Source organism: Drosophila santomea, chromosome 2L, assembly GCF_016746245.2.
Source record: "Drosophila santomea strain STO CAGO 1482 chromosome 2L, Prin_Dsan_1.1, whole genome shotgun sequence".
In the NCBI taxonomy this organism is placed as follows: Eukaryota; Metazoa; Arthropoda; class Insecta; order Diptera; family Drosophilidae; genus Drosophila; species Drosophila santomea.
This window is the reverse complement of record NC_053016.2, coordinates 808,832-829,520: the sequence shown is the minus strand read 5'-3', so window position 1 is coordinate 829,520 and position 20,689 is coordinate 808,832. Positions and strand designations below refer to the sequence as shown.

The following is a 20,689-nucleotide window of genomic DNA, read 5'->3' as shown; positions in this document are numbered from 1 at the left end:
AAACGGCTTATCTGCAATTAGACAAGCGAATTTAAAGAATTGCCCTTACACAAGAGCAACACTTGAACGGCTTTTAGATTAAAACATTGAGCAGTGGTAAATTCGATTATAAACCACCCCCGCCGCCAGAGGCCGATAGTCAGCTGGTATCGATCACTTGTTTACAACTTTTCGCAATGTTTACAACGTAAGCAATCCGCGTGAAAAGCCTTTAGTTAATATAGCGAGGAACTGAAAAATGTGGAGCGAGCGCCGCTGAAGGAACCACCCAACCAACCAACTCCCCACGTAGTCCACCCACTCCAAAGGTCAAATGCTGCCTACTTACGAGCGCTTCACTGATCCCAAAAGCGTTTTCTTCCGGCTTCCCTTCGCGAGATTGGCACTGGTGGCTCTTAGTTTGCCCCTAGGTGGCTTCTTCTTCTGCGTGATTTGGTCTCTGACCTTTGACTTCGTGAGGAGCACCTACACCCACTGCGATGTGACCAACTATCTGCCCTCCGTCTCGGCGGCCATTGGGAACTATGAGCCCCAAAAAACCGTCTGGAGACTGGCCATCTTCCTGCATTTACCACTCCGTTTGGCAGTGGCCAAAATCTATTTGGAGCACTACCGAGAACACATTCGCCGGAGCAGAAGATTGCTGGGCATCCTGGCCTGCGTCTTGAATGTCGTGGAGGATCTCGCCCTCTTCTGCTTATCGTTTTGGACCTCGGCGGATCACTACGAGACCCACAGAAACGCGTTTGTGGTGTTCATTGCCTGCTCCGAGTGCTACATGTTGGTTTCCTACCTGCTAAACAGGAATATCCGGAAGACAGTGCTCTTGCCGCACGAGGAGAAGTCGCTGAGGTACAAGAGGAATCTGTTCTTGGTGAATGTGATTTCATTTGGCATGGCAGGATACTGCTTCGTGAGACACAACTCACACTGCGAGGCGGGAGGTGAGTGGGAATCAGCTTGCGATCACCATTGCGATCATAAACTCTTTCTTCATACAGTCTACACATTCTTCGCGTTGTTCGAGTACATCGTAGTGCTGACCAACATGGGTTTCCACATGACTTCCTACTGGGACTTTTACGCCCTGAACGTGGTGTGCGATGCCAAGCACGGCCTTTACCTATCACAATCGTAGACCAATGAATTATATCAGTCCCAGCCTGCGCCGCCATTTTAGCCAGCCGGTCGTCCTCGAGTATTGTGTACATACGCGGTATTAGCTTAAGTTCAATGTTTACTTAATTTTACCAAAAGGAAATTGCTTCCGTGGGATTCCGAGAGGAAACGATTCAGTATGACAGGATCTGATGCATACACACGCTTTTAGCTTTAGACTCTAACACGATTTTACACCTAAAGGATCTAGTTAAATTCGAACCGAGTTCCATCATTATGTAATGCATTATTTATACACATGCTCAGTTAAGAACAAGGCTTTAATAAGGTTCTATTTTATACGTACTGAACTTGCGATTGGCTTTGATGCTCTAATTTCGTATTTTGTAAGTCTAAAAATGTATTTATTAGAATTCAGATAAATTATGAAATTTTTAACTGCTTATTCTTTTGGTACTTGTAGTCAACTCTTAATATTTAATATCAAGCAAAAGTCTTAGTTTTATGTGTCATTTTCGAGTGTCTTACTTTGTCTAAAGGGACAACAGAAATCTAGGATTTACCTTCTCTAAAATGAAGCACTTTGTGGAGGATCAAGCCAAGTTGTTGCCCAGTTCCATCAAGGACTTGCAAGCGAGGCGGCATTTCCGCATCCCAGTTGGTCCACCTCTCGCGCTGGGACTTTTGCAGATGCCCGTTGGCATGGCATACAACCTGGTGATGGCCATCACCACGGATTTCCAGTCCACCACGTATACCTCCTGTCATGCCTTCAACATCTTTCCCACTACATCGGCGGCTGCCAAGTCCCAGCACAAAGTATGGGCTCTGGTTTGCTGGCTGGAATTCCCATTTCTCATGGCCAGTGCATGGCTGCATATCCGCTTCTATCGGAGGAATCTGCCCAGGCCGGTGCGTAGTTTCGGTTGCCTGATGGCCATCGTTATGGCTGTCAGTAGTTTCAGTATGCTGCTATGGGGCAACTTTGCCCAAGAGGATGGCGACTCATTGCTGCACATAGCCATTGCCTTGTCGCTTTTCGGATCGTGTGCCATTTACATGGCAGGTTCCTTTGTGTGCGCCAAGTACTATATGCGCGAAAGGAGTCGGCAGATGCATGATGAACTCTCCTTGCGGCTGAAGAGCGGCCTGGTGCTCACCTACTACACGTGGGTGGTGATCATGTGGATCTTTTACTTTGTACACCAGAAGTTTTGCCTTCCCTTGGGTGAGTAGAACCTAACCGAGAGGAAGGATGTTTATAATTATAATCCCCGGTTTTTCTGCAGCCTACTCCGTGTTCGGTATAGGCGAGTTCATATCCTGCGAGTGCTTCTTTATTTATCTGAGCACGGTCTACTTTGACTTCTACCACGTCTACATATACTACGATCAACGTTTGGGTTTCTTCCTCAGCGAGTTGTAAACAGTTCCCAATTGATTATGAAATGTATTAAACAACAATATACAAAAAACACAAAAAGACGTTACGTCTCGTAGATGCGCACCAGGTCGTCCAGACTGATGGGATACTGGGTGACCGGGCAGGTGCCGTGCTCCTTCATGTGGCTAACGATGCACTTCCAGCAAAAGACGTAGCCGGATACGGAGCAGGCAGTGGGCGTCTGGATGGACAGCAGGCAGACCGGGCATTCTCCACTCTGCGGAAGGCTCTGCTCCACTTCCTTGGGCAGCTGCTTTCTTGGCATCGCTTCCGGATTAATCAGGGTTCCACCGACTTTGCGCCGCTGGTCGTTGGAGTACCACCACTGGACAAACTGGAGAAAGAAGGCCAGGACCTCAAGCATTTTGAGGACCACATAGGTCCACTGATCCTCCTTGGGCGGTTCGCTGGGATAGCGAAGGGTCAGACCCAACAATCTGAAGATGGGCGAGTGGTTTGAGGCGTACTTTACGAGGTAAAGGAATGTGTGTGCCGCCTTGGCGGCATGGAAAGCATGGAATGCGCTTAGGAGGCGTTGCTCCCAAGGACTAGTCTCCTCGTGCCTGGTGATCCTGCTCCTCAGCTTCCGCTCCACGTAAGGCATGAAAGTTAGCAGTGTGGCAGAGGCGAACTGATGCCTGCGGTTCAGCAGGTCCCCTGTGCTTGTGACCGTTCTTTGCAATCCGTAGAAGCTCTCCCCGAAGGAGGAGGCTCTCTTTCGCAGGTACAGGTACTGCAGCAGCCAAGTCAGCAACGGCGACAGCTCCTCCTGAATCCTCAGACTCCCCCAGAGTTTAAAGTCCAGGCGCAGTCCGAAGTAGTCGAATATCTTGCTCAGTGCCGGGTAAATCAGGTTGTCCAGCGTCTCCGCCGCCGAAATTTCGAAGATTGACGGCACATTCTGGAGGTTCTGGCGCACATTGGCGGCTTCTGCCATTGTTGTTTATAGCATTAAGACGATAAAAATAAATTCGAATGCAATTTGTTTTGTTTCTTATCAGCACTGGTTGATATCGCTTTTGGCTTGAAAATAGTCGAGTGTTCATCAATATATCGATAAGTTGTCGGCACCATCGATATTTTTGCTAATAATCTGCAAGATTTGTTTATCTTTTGCTGCAGCTTCATTGTTTATTTACCAACTGATGAAAATATATACATTTATGTATTATATACAACCAAGAAGATGAAAACCTCTGGCGCCGGCAATCCTGACGAGCTGAACAAGTCATCGCACAGCAAGGTCAGCAAGAAGTCTACCAAGTCGCGATCCAAGTCGGCGAAATTGGAGTTGACTGGGAAGAATTCCCTTTCGGCATCCGCATCATCCTCCTCCGTATCCGCAGTCAGCGGGGGCGTTGCAGTGGGGAGCCTGCCGGCCACGCCCACCCACCTAAACATGGTGACAACGCCCACCACGCCAACATCCAGTCTGGGTAACTACAATCTGTTTGACGCCTCATTTGCGGTTGCAGGAAGCGGTGGGCACGGACTCGCAGGCGGCATCGCGGGCGCAGAAGCCTCCGGCAACTCAAGTCGAATGGTGAGGATACCACTCTCTGGGCACTCTCATGGTACCAAATCTCCTTACTTTAGGGTCACCAGAAGAGCTATGCTGGCTTTGATCCGCGCAGCATTAAGATTTTTTGGGAGCAGCACGACCAGACCGATGTCGAACTGTCTCAGGATGTTTGCGCCCGTTTGGCGGAAGATGCCTCCTACAAAGTCTGGGAGCTGATCAATGTATGTCCGCCGTATTTCACCTCTTTAATCTCTCTAACCTACTGATTTCTCAGAATGTCAAAATATACTCTCGCCACTCGGGCGGAGTGGTAACCTACGATCTGGTGAACGAAGTGCTTAAAGACGCCGATGTACCGCCCATGCTGGGTGCGATGGACAGCGACTGGGATCGGATCGACTATGACGGCAGTTTTTACTTTCACTCGGATAAGATCTTCGAACTGAGCGCGGAGTTTCAGAAGGAAATTAATCTGTGCACACCCGATGATGCAGACTTTCAGAGCATCTGTCCCGTGGAGGATAAGCACACGGATCAGCTAAGGCAGTGCGTCCAGAGTCTGGTTACGGCAGCCCTTTTTGCGGACAGCAAATCCCAGACGGCCGCCGTCTGCCATGCTTTTCAGACGCCCCTGATGGGATCTATCTACCGAGTGATAGTGAGTAAGATGGTCCAGTTGCTGGCCTTTAAGCAGCAGGACCATTTGAGCCAGAGATGCTGGCGACTGCTCCGTGCATGCAACTACAACGCCACTGCTAATCACAATGCCTGCCGGCCGGAGTACTTCAACCTGGCGGAGGTACTTGTCAGTCAGCTAATGGCGCCCTACGAAACCATCAAGGCTCCACCTGTCGACCCAGATCCAGGCCAAACCACCACCATCAAAATGGAGTTTGAAGAAGAACTTAAGGTTGAGCCTGAGCAGTGCCCTAATCCGGAAACTCAGGAAAATCCGGATGTCATGGAAGTCGATAAACAGGAGCAGGACCCGCAGATGTTTCCGGGTGAAAACACAATGGAACACACAATCTACAAGCTGCAATCGGATGAGGAAGAAGTGAATCCCCAGCCGGAGACAGAACACCTGTCCAGCTACTTCGCCAGTCCAGTCGGCAATGGCCTGGTGGACGAGCTGTGCGAAACTATTGGGCAACTGGCATCTCAAAGTGGCTACCTACAAGCAGAGTGCCTGTTCTTGATCAAAAGACGCCTAGCGAGATTCTTCGAGGGCCGGCATGTTTGCAGTGAAAGGGGTAAATCATCCTTACTATTTGTTAGCCTGGATCCTTTTATATGGATTTCTGAATTTAGACTTTAGGTATATTAGTAGAGCAGTGCGTGGGCTTATTGCCCTCGGAGAATATGCCTTTCGTGAGTTTATTCCCTATATCTACAAACTTCGTGTAGAGGATATCCCGGATAGCCTGTGGCCGGATCTGACTCCCGCTGCCATCTTCCTCGGCGGCCGTGATGACGTATACCTGTATGAATGGCTGGAACACGGATGCGGTGCTGCTCTGCAGCCCTTCATGGTCCACTATGCGCGTAAGAAGAAACACCAGAGTGTTCCGTGAAAAGCTGTTAAGTAACTAAAATTTATTGCAGAAGCCTATGAAAAGATGGTAACTAGGCGGTATGTGAAGGCCAAACAACCCGCTTACAGGATTGAATCAGTGCCGGGAGTGCGTCGGCTGGAATGGAGTACTCTTGCGGCAGCCATGTGCCATGGGGACGATCCTAGCAAGGCACTCAAACCGAAGCCTACTCTCTGCGAGGCTTTCCCTGACCTCCAGTCACCGAATCTTCAGCTCAACTGCGCGGGCAACATTCGCTTTAAGTTCGCAGGCTGCCGCCCGGTGCTGCTGAAGCCGAAGGTTTCGACTGCTCCCCACTCGGCAGAGTCGCCTTCGTCGACAGCAAACGGTGGTGCCGGTGCCGGTGGCGGTGCCAGCTCCGATATTCTGATCGCCAAACGAAAACTCTTCAAGCCGCTAACGAACGTGAGAAAGTGGTCGCCCATCAGTGGCTATCACTTCTTGAGGATCTGAAAGGGGCTTAGAATAGTATTATGAGACCTTCTGGAGGTCCAGGAGGAGACCTGCGGATCTCAATAAAACTCTTTGTTTACTCTAGTCTTGTTCTCCGGTCTTTCGTAGGCGAATTGTTGAAGTGGGTTTTTAAACTAAGGATGATTTCATACTGATTCAACTTTACTCGCAATACATAACAAACGCAGAACTAAAAGGCTTCTTCCTGAGCTGGATGTCCATTTTGAGACCCCAAAGGCGGTACGGGAATGCCCGCAGCCTTCATCTCGGCCACAATCCGTTTGTTGATAATGTTTCGGATGTTGGCATTCACATTCGGCAGAAGTCCACCTGTTCGAGCTGCGTGCTCAATCCGCTGGACGACGTCGATTTCGCGGCGCGATGATATCAGGTTCGAGACTAGCGCCTTGTCCATGTTGCCCACCCGCCCGATCCTGCCACATCGATGGATGTAGTCGGAGACATGCAGCGGGAAGTCAAAGTTTACCACATGTCGTGCTCGAGTGGTGTCCAGGCCACGACTTCCTACATCGGTGGTGGAGAGGACGTCACAGTGGCCGTTTTGGAATTGCTCGAATCGACCCAGACGGATCTTCATTAACATATCCCCATTCAGATTTAAGCAGTTCACTCCGCTGTTGTTCAGGAAAATGGAAACGAAGTCACTGGTGGTGGATTTGTTGCTGAACACGATAAGGGGGCGCCGCTTGGCAAGATCATGCTTCACGAGTGACAGGAGTGTGGCGGGTCGATCGGCCTTCGACATGCGCAGGAACTTCTGCGTCACATGAGGCATCAGACGGTGCAGGTGCGGACTTACCACCTCCCGGATGGTGTCCACGTCGATGACTTTGTGAAGAATCTCCCTGGTGTTCGTGGGCATGGTGGCCGAGGCCAGAATCATCTGGGTGCCAGCATCTTCTTTTTGCAGCAAGTGGAACTGGCGAATAAGAAAAAAGTTATTTAAAGTGGCTCCTTTGGGAATCCGCAACCAAGACATACGGGAAATCTCCTGAGGAAGTAGGTGAGTTTGTCCGTGAATGTATCATCTAGCAGGGTATCCGCTTCATCTAGAACGAGGTGTCGAACCTGCTCCATGCGATAGATGCCTGTGGTCACAAGTTTGCTAAGTGCCCCCAGGGTGGCCACCAGTATGTCCACCTCCGCGAACTGTGGGTTCATCATGAGCTGCTTGGTATTGCCGCCAAGTAAGGCTTGCACCTTCAGATTGGTGCCCTGGGTGAGCTTCTCCGTGACTCCAGCAATCTGCGTGGCTAGTTCTCTGCCGGGAGTGAGAATTAGGACACGGGGAGTGTTGAGCTTTCGCTCGGTGATCTCTTCCTTCTGGAGGAGTTTGTCCACAATAGGAAGGAGATAAGTGAGAGTTTTTCCACACCCAGTTTCGGCGGCAATGAGGCAGTGCTCCTTTCCATGGACAATGTGCATTCCCTGCTTTTGGATTCCCGTCAGTAGTTTGATGCCCAGCTCGACTCGCAGGTTCTCTAGGAGTTGTGGGTGAATGCTCATCCCCGTGCAGGCGAGGAACTCATCGACGGCCTGCATTTCCTGCTGCAGTTCCTCACCTCGCACGCTGGCGTTCAGAATGAAGAAGTCTCCCTTGGATTTGTTGTGCAGCCAGCCCTTGGAGGCCAGCGCAAGGCTCCCAAACTTGGCATCTGTCCGCTCGTATCGGGTTAAATCGAACTCTTTTCTTCTGCACGAGATTAGGGGGTCCTCCTTCTGCTTTTTCGCCTTGTCCCTCGAGGACTTTGCCTTTGGGGGCTTCGCTTGCGTCTTAGTTTTCGCCACCGCCGCTGCTGTGGCATATGTAGCCGTTTGGCGGGCGGTTTGCACCCGGAGCACCACGGACAAGTTCAGCATGCTTCTGGGATATTATTCAATGTTTTCAGTTGCCGGCAAGTCAGCTGTGCACACGCATGCCAGTGTTGGAAAACGCCCGTCGAATTCAATTCCAGCTGTGGCGGTAAGTTTGAAAATCATTTTTATTCAACAAACAGCAACCTTAATACACTAAGAGTATTCAAACATAATCTAGTTTATTTATACAATTACTTTCATTGCTGCAAATACGAATCATTCATCAGCCGTTCAACTTCCAATAACCGTGGCTTTATGTCCTGGTACTCGGCCATCTGCTCCTTCATCATACATCCCACTCTTACTCGATCGGCGTTAATATCATCTATACGCTTTCGATTTGCAATGCTTTTGGTCATAGCAATCTGAAATCCAAGATATTACACCTTTAAATCGAAGGCACATGCACCTAAATACATGCCTCGAGATCCCTTTCCTGGATCTGCAGCTGTTTCTCCATGAACTTGATGCTCAGGTCCAAGTTGTGCATGCGCAGCGGGCGAGTGAGTTCCTCAGGAGACAGGCAGTTGAAGTTCCTGCGGATTTCGATTAAAAGCCATGGGAAGTGCTGCTTGACAACCAACCAACTGCTTAAAACTATTCACCAACCAGTTCTTGCCCTCGTGGGGGGCAAACTGCTCCTTGAGCATCTCCAGAGTGGTCAGCTTGGTCTCCACGTCGTTGCCGGAGAAGAAGCACTGGTTCACATCCAGGACAACCTTGGTCATGAGCCGCCGGGTGCTGCTGACTATTTGCTCTGTGTCCAGGCTTGTGGATTCGTGCGCCTCGAGGATGGAGGCGCAGGATTCAAGATCTGAGGAGCTACACAATCGTAAGTGCTGGTTCAATTTATAAACTACCCCTGCTCCTACTTTAAGTCCGAGAAGATCTGTCCAATGGCTTCCTCGTAGGCCTGCTTCACCTGGGGAATGATCGCCTGGAGCCGTTTGAAGGCTGCTTCGGTTGCCTCTTCAATATTATCCATACTTTCCACACTTTCCTGGATAAATTATAATGACAAACAAAAATTGGCGACCAAAAACATATGTGACCATTTACAGATAGGTCGGGAATACCAGCCCCTGTAAGAACGTAGGTATAGGGTATTCAAGTTGCTTGCTTACTGTTTCTTGCTTACTGCTTGGCGGTACCAATAGGCGTATTTAAAATATTTATTAAATTGACCGAACTACATGATTTCAACGCAGCCAATTCAAATATCACAATTCATAACACCCAATGCTCACAACTCATTTTTAACGCCAAATTCAAAGTATATTTCACGAACTGAATTACACAACTTTTCACATGTCGTATCGGCGATGGAAACTTGCTACCAACACTCAATAACTCCACTTTTCGGTTTCCCCGAAAGTTTTGCTGCCACTGCACTTTTCCACATCGGGAAAACTTGCCACAATGGAATTTCCTTTTATCTCTTCGCTCTTTCGAGAGGGTTTTTAATTTGTGCAACGTTTTGGGCAAATTGTTGAGGCGGGGACGCAGTTTTTAATATGTTTTGAGTAATTTGTGCGCATTTGCGAATTTTTATCGCAGTCACAAAAGTTGGTCCTTTGTGCTCCTTATCGTGTGCCCCTTGTTGGCGCGGCTGTAATGATGACTTTATGACTTTATTTACGTGCAATAAAGGAAGCATTCTGCGGCAAATTCAGGTTTAAGCATCACCGTGCCACTACTTTCGAATATAAATGCGATCCAGGTTAATTTATTCGCTCGCCGGGTCCTGCATTTCCATTATTTTCCGGGTCCAAAAAGAACTCAGCTGCGGAGTAGGCAGAATTCGAAATGTTCTCCCCTGCACAGGAAAAATCATTTCGGCATCAATCTTATAATGACCAATAAAATCCAGAGAAACGATACGATACCCGGAAAACTGCCATCGGACTTTCACGATGTTTAAAACTCGGTGCATACTTTTAGGCGCTTCAAGCGAGATTCAAAAACCTACTATATTGTATCGAATAACCAGCTCTTCCGCCAAATGGATACACATTTTCTCCGTGTGTGGCCTGGGTCTCAGATATGCTAAATCCCGGCCAGAATCCTGAGCTGTCCCCTCCAGAATCAGGAGGCGTGCCAGTCGGTGGCCGTGTTAACATGCATGTGCTGCTACTCTGCCGCCTGTCTTGCTAAAACTCGGCTCTGAATTTGCATTTCAATGATTAAAGTGTTAAAATGCCGGCCGACACATGCGGACTGTTCAGAAACCACCGCCCAGGACTCCACACTCGCCTTCGTCCTGCGGATAGTTGGTAATGGCTTTATAAAGCGAACACCTCAAGCAAGATGCGATTTTAATATTCTTATTCTCGTGCGCATGGTGTGAAGAACTTGGAGAGGTTGACTTTTTGTGGTGGGACTGCTATGCAAATGAGCCTAAATTCTGAGACAAAGTTTTGCATACTTTTCTAAATTCTGAATTCTAAATTCCGAATTATACCGGTCCAAATAACTATGTATTTCTCGCACTGTTTGTCCTGCTCAAAATACTGCAGCAGTGCGGATATGCTTTACCAAAAAGTCTGCTCTTTAATTAGTGAAAACGTAAAGTTCCGGAAATATTTCTTATTAATAAACTCCATATCATTTACTTAGAAACCCTGCGAAAAAGTTGTTCCTTTGAGTTGCCATATAATAGCTGAGCAGACAGTTCTTGAGCAAAGTTCAACTGTATCCTGAGGAAGGAAGAAAGTTCTTGATATTCAATTGCAAACGTTCGTGTCCGATCCTTTGACGTGAGATTGCTGCAAAGTTATTCGAGTTTAATTTTACTAATCAGGAAGTCGCGTGTCCTGTCAAGCGATTCTCCTACATCAAATTGGATAAATCACTTGGCTCTAATTGAGACATTCTGGTCCAGCTCCAATCAAGCCAACGCCATCTGCACTGAAAGAAACCATAAAATGCAGCAATAAATCCTGTTGTTTCTTCAGTTAAAGTACACTAGTGTTTATTGGAACTGAAACTAGTTATTACACTTTGCTGATGGTGTTATTCAGTTTGCTATCATGGTTTGCTGTCATGGTCGCCCTTGATTATGAGCTATTCAAATATCAAAGGATGCAGCAGTGTGAGTACCATCCCAATGCATTCGATGTTGGCTAGGTACTGATCTGTTCTTTCTGTGTGCCACAGTGGGCACTGGCTGCCAGCGACAGCCATCGGCCATTGGCGACACTTTCGGGCGTGACAGGAATGGAGGAGCTACCGGGGGGAATACAAGTGGGGATGGTTTGGGGCTGGTGGAGCTGGCTGGTGCGTCAGCCGCAGTGCGTGAAATGCATTTAAAATTTTCCTGCATACTTGTCGCCTCAAATTACAGCGCATTTGTCGAGTGGTGCTTTGTGCTTTGTTCGTGAATTTGGAAGCTGCATTCGCATGCAAATCCACAGTGGAGGCCACATGCGTATGCCTGGTATATATCAGCTCTGCAGCTGCTTGTACAGAATATGCCTTGGTTAAACGACTTGTTATAGTTTTCGGAATTCCCCGCGAATCGGCGGCTGGGAGGCGACCACTATTTATGTGACCGCAGCTGTGGGTACTCATGCGTGCAGACGAGTTTGAAATACTGGAAATGCGCTTTAAGCACGCATTAGAACAATGCATAAAACCACAGCTATAGCCATATACTCGGCCGTATATATCTGTACGTATCTGGATATGGCAGCCGCAGTTCTACCGATTTTGCGGATTAACACTGCACACGCAGATGAAACCCAAGTAGAATGGTCGAAAGTAGCGCCAGACAATTGGTATTCAAGCCGAGTATTCAAGCCAGCTACACATGTAAGCCCATCAAATCGTTGAAGACGCCTCATCTTCCGTGTTCGGCTGGATTTTACATGGAATGCCACAACCTTTTGTTTGCCTAAGCTTTCGAGTGGTTTTTGTTTTTGGTGTAGGGTGGTAGGGTGGCACACAAAAAACAAATACCGGAGCAACAACAACAACAACCGAATGGTGGGGTTAGTTTACCGAAGCGGCTTTTACGGGCTTAACATATTAATTAAACTTGAAGTGGAAACACGAAGCCCGGCTGGGTCAACTTTAAATTAAGTTTTAATCTGTTGCTCATATTTAAACAGCCAGCAGATTGCTGAGTGTGTGGCTGCACTGCGAAAATTCCACTCGACGCTCTTTGTGATAAAGGCAAAAAGTCAGCTTAAACTGAAGAATGCCACATAAAGTTGCCACAAATACTTCTTAGACCCTGCCAAAAATGCTGAAGTTTCTATTCAAATGAAGTGCTTTCAACTCGTATCTGCAGATGTGTTTATGAACAGAACGATCTGCCTATTTATGTGGTGACCTGATGGCAGTGCAAGTAGTTCTCCGTGTAGTCCCCCAAGGACACTTGATGGTGCGTGTGGGTGCTGCGTGCTTCCTTGTAAGCTCCGGTGTTCCGGCTCCGCATCTCTAATTGAAATTGGTCATTTGGCACACGACTTGCAGCGACCGACGACATGGAGACTCAGGTCTCAGGTCTCAGTTCGCAGGACTGACGGATGACAGGCGACAAGTGAATGGCAAGCAACGACGTCAAACTGTCAACTTATCCTGCCTGCACGGAGAGAAAAGTAGCTAACTTGTTGCTTGGCATGCAAAGTGTGTCATTATAATCGTGACTCAATAGTAGGACCTATCTTCATAGTACAGCAGCGGTATTGGAACTTTTGTATCCACAAGATACATTTTGTATCCAGGCGCAAGTATTTGCTTGCTGTGTGGATTTCAACTTGTGGCTCCCCCTCCTGCCCTCCGGTTAATGCAGTTAACTTGGATTCCGTTCGTGTCCAGGTGAAATCGCATAACTCTTCGCTGCCCAAATCCCATCCACACGTGTTAAGGCACACCTGTGCCGGTGGCGGATGGATAGACGGATGTGAATGTGAATACGGACGCGGATGTGGATGTCGGCCTGTTCCGCACCGGCAGATTGACAGCTTAATAAATTAAAATGCATTAAGTGGCTGGCATAGATTTGCGGCAGCCATAAATCTTTCACCCCTAGCTCTGCTAAAGTAACACAGGCTGAGGCTGTGAGGCTGAGGCTGGCTTCGGGCTTAAATATTATATTGTAATTCAAATATTTATGGCCATCAGCGTAAATAAAACTGTCTACTAAACACGGATCGGGGGCTCCCAGTGATGTATGTGGCTCAGGTGAGCGCCGCCACCTGTCACCTGCCATTCCCGTTCCCGTTCCCGTCTCCGATTTCCCGGCTCCACCCTCTAAGCTGCCACAGCAACAAATTCTCACGCACTGAGCCATTGACACGGGCTGCTAAGCTGTTGAAGTCGGGGTCCTGGGAACTCCTGGGAACTCCGACCTTCGCCCGGCAGCTGGCTGCCAAAAAAAAGGTGACCTGTGGGCCTGTGGGTTGGGATCCTCCGGCCAGACTGGCGGGGGATTCCCCCCGGATTGCCTAGAAAATCAAATACATGCAAAACAGCTTCGCTTTCAAGAGCGATGCATATTTGTCAAGTTGAAAAAGCCGGCATTTCAATTGTGTGTGTATCTGTGTGTGGATAATGAAATGAATTTCGGCCGGGATTCGTGTCAGCAAACCCAAACCCAGTTTTTCGGATTGAATTACTACAGAGGCAGAACTTTAAGCGCTTTCTAAAAATACAAAAAATGTCCTTCCATTTCAGATTTAGTGAGCTCGGGAGTTCTCAGTGTAGCATCTCTGGATATTTTTGCAGAGTGCATGGGAAATGTAATAAATAAACAAGCTCGCATTGATATACCACAGAAATATACGAGCGGCAAAGGAGGCAGTGGCCGGGAATCGACAAATCATAATAATCATGGGCATTCGCATTCGCATTTGGCTGGGCGTATCTTAGCATTTTCTGGAACTTGGGGGCTACTGGAACTTCTGAGGGACCGTGGCTCGCAATCCCTGACCGTCGGTATGTATAGCTGAGCGCTTCAATAAATTGTCCGTTATCATTTTCATGTTTTCGCATTGACAACGGTTGGCTTTCGGGGTCGAGCTGCCGGGTCGACGGGGCGTATGAGCAACGTCAAGTTCGCATCGAAAAGCGACTTGCAGGATGGCGGAACTGCTGTGGATATGGATTGGCTGGGAACGTGGGCGTGGGATTCCGTGTTCCGTGCTGGGCCTAATTTGCCGGAAATAAATGTGCAGCGATGTGTGCGGACTTAGGAAGCCAAGGCAGATCGCGTCTAGCTCTGGGAATCGGGAATCCCGAGAATGGAGTGGGTTCAGGAGCCGCAGCCGTGCATCCTCCATTCCTTCTCCTCCTTCTGGCGAGATGGAGTGCCGGTTATTATTATTGAAGCGCCAGGAAATTCGAAACTTGTCAGCAGTTGCCGGAAAGGGCAATGAATGTGGGAGGATAGGTGGATGGGTGGCTGGTTGGATGGGTGGATGGGTGGATGGGAGGTGCTGACGAAGTCCTTGTGGCAAATCGAATTCCGTTCGATAGCATTCACCGTGAAAGTTGAGTGAATTGAAGAAAATTGAAGTTTAAAACTCTACATGAGTTCGGATTGACAGATGCGATTGGACAGAGCAATATTGTTGCAAATGAAAATCCCAAGGAATCCATATCCTAATGCCACACTCGATTGAAAAACATATATTGCTTTAATTGGGTTTGTCTTGTATACGCACATTGGTTACATTAAGAATGTGATTAAATATTCCTCGGCAAATGAACAATTTATGTAAGTAAATATACATGAAACGCACTTTAAATTAATATATTAAAAATGCATTATATAGTTGGGATTAAAAACATTTCCCGTTGGCAAAAAGTTTTCTGCAAGATAAATTGTAAAATGCTGATACGCTGGCGAAGCTTTCACGAAATGAACTTCCGGCCATTTCCTCCTGGCAGGGAATCCTGTTTGCCTCAAACACGTTGTTGAATCTTTAAAGACTCTTTTTGGGAAGAGGGCTTAAAGATTCTCAGGAGCAGCTGCGAAAGAGGAGGCGTGTCCTCCAATAAGTGTAATGGCTGCTGTTGTCGTTCGAGGAAAGTACGCGACATCGATAGTTCCTTTGGCGCGTCTTTGGGCGGGGGAGTCCGGGAAGTCCGGAGAGTGCGGCGGATTGGAAGCCATTAGCGGGCTTGGTCAGATTTACGCTTGAGGTGCTGAAGGCACAAGGAGGAGAAAGTTGAAGGAGCAGGAGCTTCGAGGGAGTAAGCCCAGTCAGCATCACTTTCACCGCCTCGGTCGTCATCAATTGTTTCGTTAGCAGCCAGGACTTGTCGGCAATCAATCAGTTGCTTCTGCTCTCGGGTTTCCCGGAGACGCCGGCTCTTTGCATAATTAAAAAAGTATGCGTTATGTCGTCTACCTGACGTTTATTTTGGAGGAGGACTCCCCGCGGAGGAGCCGCGTCAGCAATCCCGACAGCGAATTTAAATTACAAAGACTTCCGCCGCCGCCTCTTCGCTCCGCCGACTGGGTAAGCAATCCTCGACAGCACCTGGCACCCCATTTACCTGCACCCCATGCCCATAGCCACCATCTCCAGCCTGACTCCACGGATATTATCCCACTACTGTTGCCGCTGTTGCTGGGCGCAGATTCAATTAAGCTGATGAGACGACAGTCAGCAGCAGTGCTGCCCACCAGCCAAGTGATGGATAATGCAAAATACAAATCACACGGAAATCACGTGGGTTTACAAGGTGCTTAAGAGCGAGCAACAATTTGTAGTTGATTCAAGGACTCACATGGAGCGGCAAGCATATGACTTGTGGCCGGGACAGCATCACTGTGCCAACATGGCAAATCCAGCTGACAGAGGCGCTTAACGCGTGGCAATAAACTCACATTTTGTCCACCCGATGACGACTCCGTCGCCATCCGTTGTCCATCGCCGGGCATTCCATTTAAATACGTCGCTGTCAATTAACCGACACCACGGAGTGGAGCAGCGAAAGGGACTGCACCCACGTGGTGCCGTGATTGCAACGCCCACCAGGACGAATGACCAGGACGGCTGAGTTAACTCAATTATGAGCATCGATGGACGTAACGAGCGTTGGATAGACACGTGTAGTCGGGTTATTATTATTGGCCGAGTGTGCTGGATTTAATTCCATTCAATTGCTCGTCGAAGATGGCATCGGCAATTGAATTTCCCCCCTGCACTTCCACCTCCGAGTCCAAAGTGCCTCTTTGCAACTAATTGCACGGCAGAATTGCAATCCGAATCGGAATCTCCATATAATCGAATCGAGTTCGCATCGTTGGCAAATTGAATAAGTGAATGATTTGCCGCGACACTTGGCAGGCATCTCCTCCAGCATTTCCCCATCCTGCCGCGCAATTAGTCAATCAGCAGAAGGCAACAATCCGGATTCCCATTGGGAGCAAACAATGTTGGGTGCGAGCCCAATTAACCAGGCACAAGAACAGAAGCCCAAGGATCCCTGCCATTCCGCTGATAATGGAGATGGTAGGGTACTCCACGAGAATCACTGCACTTATGTGTACCTCTTAGGGATAGTATCAATAAATATTTTATATGAGATAAACATCTTAAAACTTATATCATTACTAATCCCTTCTTATCTCACAGTGTAGAGCAGCTGGTCCGGAGGACTGGCCTCCGGCGTAATTAGTGCACTCGAAGGTGCAGTCCGGCTCACTTGACCGTGCGCCTTTGTTCGCGAATTCTTGTTTCGGCGGGCTCCTTTTTTCTGGGGATTTTCTCGAGTGCGTTTTTCCCTTGGTTTCTGTTGGTCTGTTTTCCCCGGTTTTCCCCTGTTTTCCCGGCTTTGGCGCCTTTGTTGATTCTTTTAAATTTCGCCTTTCAATTATTTTATGCAAATAAGCAAGCGGAGCGCAGATTATGCCAGCTTGACGGGATTCGCCATCCCGTTCCGAAAAAAACCCTCTGCTCGGATTCCCGTGTTCCGTATCCCATTTTCCGTTTGCCGGCTGTTTTATCCCCGGCGGAGCGAAAGAAATCCGCTCGCCAAATGAATTGTTTGGCATTGTCGTGTGCCCGGCTCAAAACGCAGCGTAATCATCTTAAGTTGCTCAAATGGGTTTGTTCATTTCGAGTGTTTTCGAACAACTTCAAGAATAAAGCGATTTCGCCGTAATGTTTGTCCGTTTTCCTTTGCTTAATTGGAGCTCCTCGGGGATCCATTTGGCTTTGGACTCCCGGCTGGCTGCCTGTCCCACTTCGCTTTGAGGGTTTCTCGATTCATTAATCCATTTTATCGCTTATCGCAATGTTTGATTTTTCGAGCGTTCACTCGAGTCATTCCTGTGGGGCAACAAGTCACGTCTGCCCTAAATGCACTAAGCTTTTAAATGTGTGTCGTTTTCATTTATATTCCCATTATGAATTCCTATCGCTAATCGATCACAGTCCAAAAATGTCCAATTAAATAATCAAACAAAAAAGGAATGCTAATCAAAGTGCGATTATGACTTTAAAGCAATGACTCGAAATCAATGGTTTAATACTTTACTTTATCCCAGCTTTGTGGTCGCATTATAAATTAATGTAATTTTCTCTTAAACGCTCCTTGTAATTTTCCACTGCTTTCCACCGCCTGCTGTTAATTAATCAATTACAAGTAGAGTCTTATCCTTTGCCACCTCAAATTATGAGCTCCCAAAGGAATCTGTGAAATATTTATGATTTCCCCCCGCTCCACTGTATTTCAAAATTTAATTTGAATTATCGTCGCTGGCGAAAATGTAGGTGTCAAAGCCAGACAAGAATCGGACCCGTAGAGGCCTTCAAAGTGCTCCGCCAGGTGAAGGATTCCTCCCCTGCGAGTCCTTTGCATTTTTCGTGTGTGAGAGAAAGGAAAATAATTGAGATGTCGGCAGAAATGTAAGTGGACTTTTATTGACTGTTTTCCTGCTTGGCTGGCTGACTGAATGGCCGGAGGGACAAGGTCGGCTCCTCCCCTGCTACTCTTCTACACCTCTGCCATCGTCCTTCGTCCTTCTCCGGTTACCGAGCAGCATGCAATGTCCTTTCGCCCAGATATCTGGGCAATATCTCATTGCGGCCGCAACAAATGGCGTGCATCGCCTTTGTCTTCGATGGGAAGGTGAAAAATGTGCTGCTGGAAAATCGATAGATTGACTTGCCAACCGTTTTAAGGGCTTTCCCCCGCTCCTCCTCCCTTCTTCGGCTCTGATTGGCTCTTTAAGATTGGCCTTCAACCTGCGCCACGCTCACGTACCATTTTATGCTAATAACAATAACAGCGAAAGCGGTGCCGAGCACGGAAGTTGTGGGTTAACGGATATGGCGATGCCTGTCATAAGAAACCGAACTCCAACCTCGATTCCCTTGAATGATATTTGACATAGATGGGTAGTCTTATCGAAGACTACAAGGCTGTGTCATAAAAAGAAACACCTCGTTTGGAATAAATATATTGTATATCATATTGTTGCATAACTTCAAGAGAGAGAGAGAGCTTTCCCACTTGTTGCATGCAGAGGTATACCTTGCAGGGTATAGAGTATTGGCTCCGTTTCCCGGGCAGCTGCAATGGGTAACTGAAGACGGGAATTGCCGTTTTACCTGCCACGTCGGCCACATCGACGTTGTCGCAGTCCCATTCAGCGATATTGTAGTCGTTCCCCCCTCCACCTGATAACCCGAGGGTCCTCCAGAGTCGTCGAGTGGCAAAGTTGGGGGTTGGGTGCTGGGGGGTTGCGGTTAAATTGCGTCAAGCATATTTGACATTTTATTATATAGGTTACAACGCAATATCGGCAGAAGTTGTGCGCCCGTCACACATGTGTCGCCTCCGCTTTGCGGGCCCCGTGTGATGACTTCAAGTGTTTTTCATTAACTGCTGCTTATGAATATTAAATTAAAACTGCCATTCTGCTGGGCAATACCAGAAAAGAAGAACGAAACGCACAGCCTGGAGGTTGGCGAGCGGAGCACCTGAAGGTCGAGGAAAGCCGCTTAGGAGATGGAAATGGAAAACAATGTCTAAGACGTCGCATATCAAAAGAGCTACCCCAAATTGAATTCTGCGCCAGACCGGAATAAAGCTGTTTGACGTCGAAACGCGAAGCGACGCGACGCTACGCGAATTCAATTGCAGCTTTAAGGTCTTTCACTTCTCTTGGTTCCCGGACAGCAGGCAAATGCAGCTCATGAATTTCAAATGAAATTAAAAACGTGTTCGCTAAAAATAATAATGCCAGAACAACAGCAAAGGAAACAGAATATCGTTGAAGCCTGGCGGTATGGTTGCATCTACTTGGAAGCAGCTGAAAGGAGGACAGGAGGTTGGGAAGCGGCGACTTGAAGATTATTCCACAGCACGCCAGGATTTAGTGATGTAAGCTGCCCTGTTTCCCTGCTTCCCTGTTTTCCTATCTTCCCTTCGATTCCAGTCTGTCCACAATTAACTCGGGGCAATAGGAGGTGGCGGAGTGCAGGGATGCGGCAAGGACTCAAACGATTCGGAGGACTCGATGCTGCCAGCTGCTACAACATGTAAACACATCGGTGCCACGAGTGCTCTACCAACTGCAACTGGCATTCGCAGTGAAGGGGGAGATGTAAACATGATTTTGGGGCCAAGAATCGGAATAGTACAGGAATTTGATACTTCTGATACACTTATATCAATAATACCAATTTTTGTTCCATTAACTCAAACTTGCAGTCACTTTGTCATCGCCACTGTGCTTACACTCATTTCAAAACTTGAATTGAGAAATTTTCCGGCTTGCCACGCCCATTGGCTCCTCGGCCTTTTGTCCCACTTAAGACTCTGGAGGCAACTTTTGTGTTACTTCAAAATTCAATTTTACGCAATATGCGCAAATCACGATTAAATCTTGTGCGTGCTTTTCATTGCATACTTTGCGGCTGTAATCGGGCTTTAAAAAGGGGGACTGGCTTTCCCTCATTTCCCTGAGCTGCCGGCCAGAAGAAACTATGAAAATGTGTTTTCAAATTGCGAAACAATTTGTTGACCGTAATTGAACTTTGTCGTCCCCAAAACGCACTTCACATCGACCCCGCCCCGCTCTTTGGTCGCCATAATTGTCGTAAAGCAAACTTTTGTCCGCTCATTGCGAGGCTCGTAAAAGTTTTTCCTCGCCTTGCCCACTTTTCCTCGCTCTTCTCCTCACTTTTCCTCATTTTTCCCGCTTTCTTCGCGCGCCGCCTGCGGCGAATGGTTGATTTCTGTCTCTGTGTGCCTGCTTTTATGCGCGTGTTGTGGTCGGTCCAATTTATAAGGCCAACCGCAAATTACCCCTCCCGAAAACCCCTAAAGCGCCACCAGATGCAGATGCACAGAGACAAATAATAACCCATTAAAATCTTAAGCGGCCCAGGTGGACTCCTTGCACTCCGCCCAGCATCTGTGACCAAGGAGCAAGAAGCTATTAAAAACAGGATCAATAAAATTTTAATCACCTTAATAAACGAAACACTGCAGTATCATATGTACGCAAGAGTATAGAGAAAATGTAGCTATTTTTTCAAGTGTTGCAAGAAAGACTAAAAAGTAGAAACAATGCAGTGCTGCCCCTTTGCATTTGCAGCTCTTGTGTTGCATTTGCATTACCCGTGGCATTTGGCCTCTTTGCTCAGGACTTGGCATAATTGTCGCCACACGCATGAATATTTCAGAAGGAGCCTTCGAGGGTTTATGGAC

At 47.8% G+C, this 20,689-nt stretch overlaps 6 protein-coding genes across 6 annotated transcripts; 3 read left to right on the top strand and 3 right to left on the bottom strand.

Annotated features, from left to right (window-relative positions):
• The first annotated feature begins 145 nt into the window (after positions 1-145).
• Positions 146-1,557, top strand: LOC120458083 (post-GPI attachment to proteins factor 2). The gene is made up of 2 exons (XM_039645600.2): positions 146-944; positions 1,002-1,557. Exons 1-2 carry the CDS (start codon positions 314-316, stop codon positions 1,136-1,138), a joined length of 768 nt encoding a protein of 255 aa, XP_039501534.1. The 5' UTR covers positions 146-313; the 3' UTR covers positions 1,139-1,557.
• A 4-nt stretch (positions 1,558-1,561) lies between these two features.
• LOC120458082 (post-GPI attachment to proteins factor 2) lies at positions 1,562-2,587 on the top strand. Its single transcript, XM_039645598.2, has 2 exons — positions 1,562-2,347; positions 2,409-2,587. Exons 1-2 carry the CDS (start codon positions 1,693-1,695, stop codon positions 2,543-2,545), a joined length of 792 nt encoding a protein of 263 aa, XP_039501532.1. The 5' UTR covers positions 1,562-1,692; the 3' UTR covers positions 2,546-2,587.
• LOC120458081 (peroxisome assembly protein 12) lies at positions 2,550-3,568 on the bottom strand. The gene has a single exon (XM_039645597.1). It carries the CDS (start codon positions 3,498-3,500, stop codon positions 2,607-2,609), a length of 894 nt encoding a protein of 297 aa, XP_039501531.1. The 5' UTR covers positions 3,501-3,568; the 3' UTR covers positions 2,550-2,606.
• Positions 3,569-3,646: 78 nt separating this feature from the next.
• LOC120455757 lies at positions 3,647-6,217 on the top strand. The gene is made up of 5 exons (XM_039642198.2): positions 3,647-4,106; positions 4,160-4,306; positions 4,360-5,338; positions 5,397-5,630; positions 5,691-6,217. The coding sequence occupies exons 1-5, from the start codon at positions 3,750-3,752 to the stop codon at positions 6,131-6,133; spliced, it is 2,160 nt and encodes a 719-aa protein (XP_039498132.1). The 5' UTR covers positions 3,647-3,749; the 3' UTR covers positions 6,134-6,217.
• Positions 6,218-6,292: 75 nt separating this feature from the next.
• Positions 6,293-8,047, bottom strand: LOC120455761 (probable ATP-dependent RNA helicase DDX28). Its single transcript, XM_039642214.2, has 2 exons — positions 7,136-8,047; positions 6,293-7,073 (listed from the first exon to the last, which is right to left on the bottom strand). The coding sequence occupies exons 1-2, from the start codon at positions 8,012-8,014 to the stop codon at positions 6,324-6,326; spliced, it is 1,629 nt and encodes a 542-aa protein (XP_039498148.1). The 5' UTR covers positions 8,015-8,047; the 3' UTR covers positions 6,293-6,323.
• A 70-nt stretch (positions 8,048-8,117) lies between these two features.
• Positions 8,118-9,072, bottom strand: LOC120450782. Its single transcript, XM_039633945.2, has 4 exons — positions 8,884-9,072; positions 8,621-8,833; positions 8,433-8,547; positions 8,118-8,376 (listed from the first exon to the last, which is right to left on the bottom strand). The coding sequence occupies exons 1-4, from the start codon at positions 8,994-8,996 to the stop codon at positions 8,209-8,211; spliced, it is 609 nt and encodes a 202-aa protein (XP_039489879.1). The 5' UTR covers positions 8,997-9,072; the 3' UTR covers positions 8,118-8,208.
• Positions 9,073-20,689: the final 11,617 nt, after the last annotated feature.